The sequence below is a fragment of the Euprymna scolopes genome, chromosome 7, assembly GCF_053919585.1.
Source record: "Euprymna scolopes isolate OS-2025 chromosome 7, ASM5391958v1, whole genome shotgun sequence".
NCBI classification, from domain to species: domain Eukaryota; kingdom Metazoa; phylum Mollusca; class Cephalopoda; order Sepiida; family Sepiolidae; genus Euprymna; species Euprymna scolopes.
In genome coordinates this window covers 92,312,571-92,322,086 of record NC_136488.1, presented here as the reverse complement: position 1 = coordinate 92,322,086, position 9,516 = coordinate 92,312,571, and the positions used below count along the sequence as shown (strand labels likewise).

The 9,516-nt window shown below is 37.4% G+C and overlaps 1 protein-coding gene across 1 annotated transcript; it reads left to right on the top strand.

Moving 5' to 3' along the window:
• Positions 1-6,172: 6,172 nt before the first annotated feature.
• On the top strand, positions 6,173-6,715 carry LOC145280300 (uncharacterized). The gene has a single exon (XM_080132070.1). The coding sequence runs from the start codon at positions 6,173-6,175 to the stop codon at positions 6,713-6,715; it is 543 nt and encodes a 180-aa protein (XP_079988196.1).
• The last annotated feature ends 2,801 nt before the right edge of the window (positions 6,716-9,516 follow it).

Genomic DNA, 9,516 nt, shown 5'->3' with positions numbered 1-9,516 from the left:
GGTCAGGTGTGGGTTTGACGAAAGTTTTTCTGTGGAACGAATTGGCTTAGAACCTGGCACACCCAGGTCTTCAGTCCATATAGTTAATCTATCTACTTGTGTTGTTGCACATCCAATTACTGTCTTCGTTTGTATATTTATGCAGTTGTGTTCTAGCAGTATGTTAATGTATAGGTGCGTGCGTGTGGGTTCGCATGTATAAATGTGCATGTGTGTGCTACTATCACAACTATAATTCCATCATTGCTGTTCTACTGATCCGCCTTTTGCTTATTTTCATTTTAGCGCAGACCTGACGCGGAATCATAAAATTGTTGGCAATCTGACCGGCATCTAATTTCTTATTTATGAGAGAGCTAGGTCAAGGCTCCTTTCTACTCCGTTGCTTTTCGTTCACGAAGTAAATTATTTCTGCACTCATCAAATCAAGATGCACGGTCAGACAGAGCCCGAACTTTCTTATTAGAAAGAATGACACCAAATGTCATGAGGTGTCATTGAAGAGACAATGGGTAATTTGTGTTGGTGTTAAAATGTCCATAAAAGCTCAGTTTTATTCGCACATAATTAAAATGTCATGAGCAGGTCCTGTTGACTTACGGCTGATTCAATGAAAGCATCTCTATATAATAATACGCTAAGACACGTTCGTACGCACGTTATCATCTACCATCAAGTCTTTATATGCGTATAAAAAGAGACTAAAGACGGCTGAGAGTTTTTAATGTTTATTTTTGGATGTAAGAGAGAGAAAGAGAGAGAGACAGGGAAAGAGAGACAAAAGAGAGAGAGAGAGAGAAAGAAAAAAGAGTGTAATATTGTCTTAACTAATTAGTTAACTATCTTATTAAAGATAAATAGGTGTTCACAACGAATAGAGATCTGAAGAGGACATTTCGCTCTTAGCGATTATCAAGTTTTCCTTTCGGTTATCATTGCATTAATAACGATGTGCCTCGTGCGACATCCCATTGGCAAAACGAGCTGAAACCTCACTACTCTTTGTCAACTTCGATGCACATGACGTAATGTGTCATCGACTAACGCCTTTTTGCATTATTCTACTTTAAACTATTTAACATCATCTCACCTTACACGCCATCTCCTTCTGTTCATCTTTCATGAGAACTGGCTTAGTTTCCAAATTTCGTATTACTTCGATTTGTACTATTTGTCAAGATTATCACTACCTGATGTAATCGCTATCCGGCATATGACCATCTATTATGTAACACTCTCGCCTTTGAAAACATTGAATTGCTCATCGCGAAAGATTTGATCTAAAAACAAAATGTAATATTTAAAAAATTCATAAAATTTCGTTTTTATGTCGAACATGAAACTCAAACGAAAATACAGGCCTTGTAATATATGTAGGAGAGACAAACAGAATAGAAAAAATGACGAACAACTAATTCCTAACCGCACTTGTATGGATTTGCGTCCAATTTGTTAAAATATATATTTCATATCTATTTCGCAAATAAATAATTTAATTTTTTTAGTATCTACTCAGTACAATAAATATCATGAGATCTACACTTACTACGAATGTTCATAGACGGAACTATATAAATTTCTTTGGGAACAATTCATTTAAAAACTGAAAAACTCGGTAGCGACATGAAATTAATCACCAATCACGGCTGATCCTATTTTTTAATGTGGGTGAACAGTGATAACATAGGTTAAACACTTTAGCATATTATGAAGACTAATGAGGTTCGTGAAAGAACCAAGTACGTCCAAGGATGGAGTACTGTTGCCACATCTGGGCAGGAGCTCCTAGAAACAGCTTATCCTGCCTTAACAGAGTTCAAAATAGGTTTCGTAGCCTAGTGGGGATACCTTTTTGTCTTTCCTGCAACCCTTTTTTCACAGAATAGTCGTTTCAAGCTTGTCTCTGCTTTTTCATGGCAAGTGCTCGTTTGAGCTCAATCTATGCCCCCCTGCCTGATTTTCACGAAAAACCCTCGTCTAGCGGAAACCACTATTAATAATTTCCCTACTCTTTATCTGTGCCTAAACCTAAACGTAGATTCCATGAACAAAGCTTCTTTCTTAGAACTGCGCGCGCTGTGGGACTCTGTTCCGTTTTCCTGCTTTTCAACTGACTACAATATGGTCGTCCTCAAATCCAACGTGTACAAATTCTTGATGAGCCATCCCCTTAAGTAATCTACTATTTTATCCAATTCCCACTACTAACGATTACTACGATATTTTCCCATTGACTACTGTACACTCGTTAGCCTTCATCCTCAAGTGGCTTTCGAGTCTTGATAAGTGGTGACTCCTTTGTAAAGAAAATATGAAGTGGCTTTACGTATTATTACAAACCCGTACACGTCTTTTGGAGATAGACATCTATAATCAGAATTATTCGCACACTACATTAACCAGATTACTTAGATAAGTATTTTTCAGTGTGAGCAACGCCGTTATAAAAATATATTGGGGTTTGCATTTGTTTTTGACGTCAATAAAATGTAAATGATTTTTATCACTTCGGCCACACAACAGATGAATAATGCAACTGTGGGATTTAGTCTTTATAATATTCTAAAGTATTTAGCGTTTATGCGTACGTTATCACCTTTCACACATTAAAAAAACTATATAATTCCTCGAACAATCTTAAATAATTTGGACAGAGAAGCCAAATCCAGTGTGACCCAATAATACATTGATGATGTCAATTCTTTGGAGTGCCACAGGTGCATATGGGTAAGATACGTACGACTTAAAGGAAAATCCACAAGGCATTAAGAGATTTGTTTGAGCTTTGTAATCAGTATTTATACATGTGTAATGGGGTATGGTGATGGGTGTGATAAGGTGTGTTTGTGTGCGGGGGGGGGGGGGCGAGAGATTTGCATATATTGGGGTCTCACAATGTGTGTACAGCTGATATTGCGGTTATCAGTAAAGACTGAGTTCAAATTCCAGACAAAACTGTCAAATGCCTTTCGTTAAGCTAACTGATCGACGATAGTCGACGGCGACCCGAAGGATCCCTTTTCATTAGCTACTAAATGTAGGAGAGAACGCGATTCTATTCCCGGGATTTCTTCACTTCTCTTTGATCTTTCCCTTATAATGCTGAGAGTTTTGCAAATGGGTTTCAAATATCATTTTTTCAGTCTTTGGTATGACTCAACCGAGTTTTGGATCCCGATCCCCTGCCCCATTAGCGAACACTGGGTGACGATATCCCAACTAATAAAATAACGTTACAACAACGTAGGCGTAGCAAAAACGTAGTAGTTTTGTAGATTCCACATAATCTACTCGTAATGTTATCTAATAGTGTTAAGAATAAGTTGCCTTATAGCGTTACATTAAGCTCTAATTGTTTGCGCATCCGGAGCCAAAAGAGCACAATATCAGGTTTCTATAGCTCCTACATAGATTGAATTAGTCATTTCTCTATTTCATGAAACAGGAGATCACATTCTCTTCTTGGCTAGTATCAACCAGAGGAAATAACTTGGATAAGATCTAAGGGAAACAACACATGACAATTTTTGCAAGCGATTCATTCAACATAATTTGTCGAAGTGACATTTTATTAACAATTGAATGAAATCCAGGTTGTCGTATCTCTTTCTTATTAGTAGACGTAATAAATTGGTTTAATGAATTAATATTATATACAGTCAACGTCGGTTTTACTAAATATGTACGACTAAATTATTCCCGATCTTTGTATGACTGACTGCTCCTGCTGTTTGTACTATAGAAACAACGTGTAAAGTTGCTTGAATCAGCAGCAGTCGAATCGAACATTTAATCGTGCCAGCTTTTCATCGTACATAAGGGGGTTTACTAAAATTGCACGACTAAATTATGTACGATTATTTGCTCCTGCTGCTGTTTTAATATTAAAGCAACTTTTACACGAACTTGCTACTGGGTTGATCAGCGCAAAATATCGTAAAAGTCTGTTGTATTAAAAATAAACAACAAAATAAATTTACTCACAAATTTCAATCGAGATGTTATTTTTAGCAAATTATTTTTAGATTCATATAAAAAGTATTCACAATTTTTTTAAGAATATTATTTTCTCCAATTCTGTGTGCTACTTTTATTCCGTTTTTGTCCCGTTAAAAATCTTTGTAAAAAAACAAACAAGTTTATTTTAGATTAGTCGTGCCTTGTCTTTAGTAATTATGAACGACTAAAAATTAAAAACGATTTTATGTACGCCTAATTAAATCATTAAAACCCGAGACAATTATTTGGCACACTGTATTAGAAAATTGTCTCAGTGGTTAAGGGTTTAATTAGTCAAAGCAACTTCGACATGGCTTACTCAGTTCGTTAGCGCAAAAAAAAAAGAAGATTTTTTTTGGTATTATTAAAATAAACAATAAAACTAATTTACTCAAGTTTCTGTCGAGGTTATTTTTTGGTAAATATCTTGCTAGTTTCATACCTTAAGATATTTGCAAAAAAATGAACTATATTTAAAAAAAATATTCTCTCTTAAGTCAGAAAGTAAACAAAATGGAAAATACAATTAAGGCTGGCAAAAAAATAATGTCGCTTTTTGACGTTCAACTTCAAGTCAAAAAACGATATTATTTTTGTACCAACCTAATATTTGTGTTGCGAGATATTTCAAATTTTGCGATAAATTTTCGTTTCAAAGTTTTAGGATATAGTTTGTGTTAAAAAAATCAAAGTTAAAGAAAAAAGTCATTTCGGTTTATTCAAGATTTTGGTTGAACCTTTTTAAAAAAAACTAGCAGTAGTCGATAATATAAATTAAAACATGTTTGAGAAAACTTTAAAAGATGATTTCCTCTCTCTCTATATATAAACAAGCTCTCGCGCGATAGTTATACTACGTACACACGTACAGTTCATTAAAGGCGAAGTGTTAGTTGTAGGTAGTCGTGTAGGATTTATTGAATTGAAGAGCAATGAGAGAAAAGAAATGGAAGAAAAAAAAAACGAATGTTAGTCGGAAAGCATAATGTGTATATTTAGTAAGTGGACTTGAAAGATTGTTAATCATTATGTGAACGCGTTTGAAGTTTTTCGAATAAGAGACAACATTCATTATTGTCGCTTACGTTCAATTTTTATTGTATTTGTTGAAATGAAAACAGGACGATAAGTTTCCGTATAGTAATCTTTATTATTCAATTAAGAATTCAACTATTTGTCTACTCGACAAGCGGGAATGCTCAGCTTTTATAGTCTTGGATTATCAAGGGAGATAATCCATATTCACAACATTTGTTCTGATAAAATTTGAGTCTTCATTGTTTAATAATTGCTTTTTATCCGTTTCCTTTTTTTTCCAATTCTCATCATGTATATTCCACTATTAGCCATATCGAAAAACCTGAGAAGTATATATATATATATATATATATATATATATATATATATATATATATAGACACTGGTGACTATAAGGGCTTCTATGAAGCTCTCAAGTCAGTGTATGGCCCCACATACCGTGTCCAGAGTCCTGCGCGCAGTGCAGACGGCCAGGTACTCCTCACGGACGTAACATCCATCCTGAGTCGTTTCAGACCCTGTTCGGAGTCAACCGTACTATTCATGACTCATCAATACTCCGTATTCCTCAGTGGCCAACTAAAATGGGATTGGATGAGCCTCCTTCCATGGAGGAACTCACTGAGGCCATTAGACATTTGAGGTGCGGCAAGGCGGCAGGAATTGATGGGATCCCTCCAGAGATCTGGAAATATGGAGGTCCCGAACTGCACATCAAGCTCCATGAACTCCTTGCCTGTTGTTGGGAGCAAGGAAAATTCCCACGGGACCTCCGCGACTCAGTCATCATTGCCTTATACAAAAACAAGGGGGAAAGTTCAGCCTGCTCAAACTACCGGGGAATCACCCTGCTCTCTATCGCAGGTAAAATCCTTGCCCGTGTGCTCTTGCGCAGACTGATACCTGCTATCGTGGAAGACCATCTCCCAGAAACCCAGTGTGGCTTCAGAGAAAACAGGGGCACAACAGACATGGTTTTCGTCCTCAGGCAACTCCAAGAGAAACGTCGAGAGCAGAACAGGGGACTTTAGATTACGTTTGTGGACTTGACCAAGGCATTCGATACAGTGAGCAGAGAAGGGCTTTGGCTGATTATGGAGCGCCTCGACTGCCCCCCCACCCCAAATTCCTCCACATGATTATTCAGCTGCATGCGAATCAGAGCGGCCAAATCAGAGTGAACAACAACCTATCAGAACCCTTCCTCATCAACAACAGCGTGAAACAGGGATGCGTCTTAGCACCGACTCTGTTCAGCATCTTCTTTAGCATGATGCTGAAACATGCAACCGAAGACCTTGACGACAACGACAATGCGATCTATATCCGATATCGCCTTGACGGCAGCTTGTTCAACCTCAGAAGGCTGCAAGCCCACACAAAGACTTTCGAGCATATGATTCGAGACCTTCTCTTTGCCGATGATGCAACCCTTGTTGCCCATACCGAAACAGCCCTGCAGCATCTCACATCCTGCTTCGCAAAGGCTGCCCAGCTCTTTGGACTCGAGGTCAGCATGAAAAAGACAGAGGTCCTCCACCAGCCCGCTCCTCGGGAAGAGTACAACTCTCTCCACATCACCATAGGTGAAACCGAGCTAAAGACAGTACACCAGTTCACCTACCTGGGATGCACTATCACCTCAGATGCAAAGCTAGACAAGGAAATCGATAACTGACTAGCCAAGGCGAACAGTGCTTTTGGCAGACTATACAACAGAGTCTGGCGGAATAAACACCTGAGGAAGGACACAAAAATCTGTGTCTACAGAGCCGTAGTACTGCCAACCATTCTTTACGGCTCTGAGACATGGGTAACCTACAGCCATCACATACGACTCCTCGAGCGTTTCCTACAGCGCTGTCTCCGCACCATCCTCAATGTACTCTGGTAGTACTACGTCACCAATGTTGAGGTCATCCAGCGGGCGAGGACCATCAGCATCGAGGCTATGCTGCTAAAGTCACAACTGCGCTGGGCGGGGCACGTCTCCAGAATGGAGGATCACCGTCACCTCCTTTGAATTCTCTCGCATAGAGATCCTGCGCGAAAGGCGCTACAAGAGGAAGATTCGGGAAGTCTCAGCAACCGCACCTGATGAAACTTTTGAATGCAGCCACTGTGGCCGAGCCTGCTTGTCTCGCATTGGGCTCATCAGCCACAAACGTGCCTGCAGTTGACGTGGACAACCACCTTCAAAGAATCTTCGTTCGCGAAATAAAGCAATTGATATATATATATATATATATATATATATATATATATGTATATATGTATATATATATATATATATATATATATATACTAGCAGACCGTCCTTCGTTTCCCGGTCGTAAAATACGTATAAATATTAAAAGGTATACCACAAGTTGTTCTCGAAGAGAATTTTTTGATGATGGCCTGTGTGAAAACTCCTAGTGAAAAGTAAACAGCAGCACAAGTAGAACAAAAAGATGGAAGAAACAACATATTGACCAAAGAGAACTGAAATTGCAAGAAATCTTATAAAATTTGCCCCTTTCCCCAAAAAGCACCAGCCATGACTAATATCGCACAACATAACTGTGGATTATCACGGAGAAGAAAAAGACACAGGAAGGAGAGTAATAACTAAACCTTCATTAAAAGAGTGAAAAGAATACTGTGATTTTGGGGAGACTTATTGTCACTCAAATCCCATTGAAGACAAAACAACAAGATATCAATGGTAAGCTGCTGCAATAACGCAAAATCATTTACAAAGGTTATCGAAATAAGGCGGTGAATACTGCGAATATGAGGAGATTTGTTGTCCCCCAGACTCCAGGAAACGCCACCGGTTGTTATAAGTGAGAAATCTTTGATTATGACCTGTGTTAGAACTAGGAGTTCTCACATCGATAATACAGACTCTGACAGCCTCACGAATTAACAAAATACACCTGCATGTATCCGTACGGATTTATAATAATACTTTTCTCATCTCAAGTTATAAACTTGTAATAATATTTTTGTCGTTTTAACGTTTGGATACCAAAAGTATAACTCTTTCTCCATGGAGATAGACACATGCAATAACTTTCTTAAATGACTTCTTTGCTAACATCTATTCTGTGCTTATTGAACGAAATATGTCGGATAAAGTCGAGAAATTATATTACGTATGTATAGTCTTTTTCGTTTCTTTAATTAATGTTACGTATTAGGGACTCTGCTTCAGTAGTGATTAAGTTAGCTGATGTGAATTTGGACACGGGTCACACTTCGTGCATGTCAAGAAATCTTAACCTGCAAGCACAATCTTCCCCAGAGACGGATGATGAAAACTTTAGGCAAGGCGTGTCATGAGAGGACATTTTTTCCTCTTTAAAATATGAAGAAATTATGTATTTGCAAGAAAGAAAACAGATCTCTTCAATAGATGGCTTAGGGCGAAAAAAGTAAGCAATGATTGCGATAAATTATATCAACTCGTTTTAATAGAAGAGTTTAAACGATATGTTGATAAAGAAACTCAAATACATTTAGACGATAAAGAAATAGAAACTTAATGAAGCTGCTATAATCACGGATACCCACAAGATAACACTAAGAAAGAGTTATGAAAAGGCAGAAATGGCCGATAACCATTCACGGTTTCATTCAAATAAGAGACCATTGCTTGTGTCTTACCCTAACAACTTATCGCATAAAAAGAGACGCACAACCAATAGTCCTTTTCCGACACAATCAAACATTTTATGTGCATATTGTGGTAAAAATAAACACATTATATCTGAATGCAGAATAGGACAAAGAGATCAACAAATAAATAAAATGTGCCAATTTCATGCTCTTGCAAAGCAATTAAAAAAAGCATCCTTTCTCTCAGTCGTCTCTCTCGAGATAAGATATAGAGAAAGACGTTTCCGACCCATCCATAGAAATATACAAACCTTTTATATCCTATGGCTTTGTTTTCATAAACGATCCTGAGAAAGCTACACCCGTGAAAATCTTACGAGATACAGGTATGTTTCGAACTCTATTGCTAGAAGGTATATTACCACTATCGCGATCAACCATTACAGGAGATTTAGTTTTGTTGACTAGAGTTGAATGCTATAAAAGCACCATTTTATAAAATCTATATAAAATCAAATTTCATAAATGACTTCGTCATAGTCGGTGTTCGATCCACTTTACCAGTAAAAGGTGGCTATTTACTCTTAGGTAACGATTTAGCAGGTGATAAAATAATAGCAGAACCAATAATCACGGATACAGAGAAAAAGGAGATAAAACTTATATCCAGTCTGTGTAGTCACTAGAGTTAAAATAAAGAAACAAATTGAAGAGAACGTAAACTTCAAAGCCAGCTGCTCTGTTAAAATTAAACGAAAACTTCTTATCACGTGATCTAGAACAGCTAATACCATGGATACAAAATTAGATAGTACTACATTAATATAAAAAAAACATACAGGAAAATTACAAAATCAGCTTGTTAAAGAGCAAAAA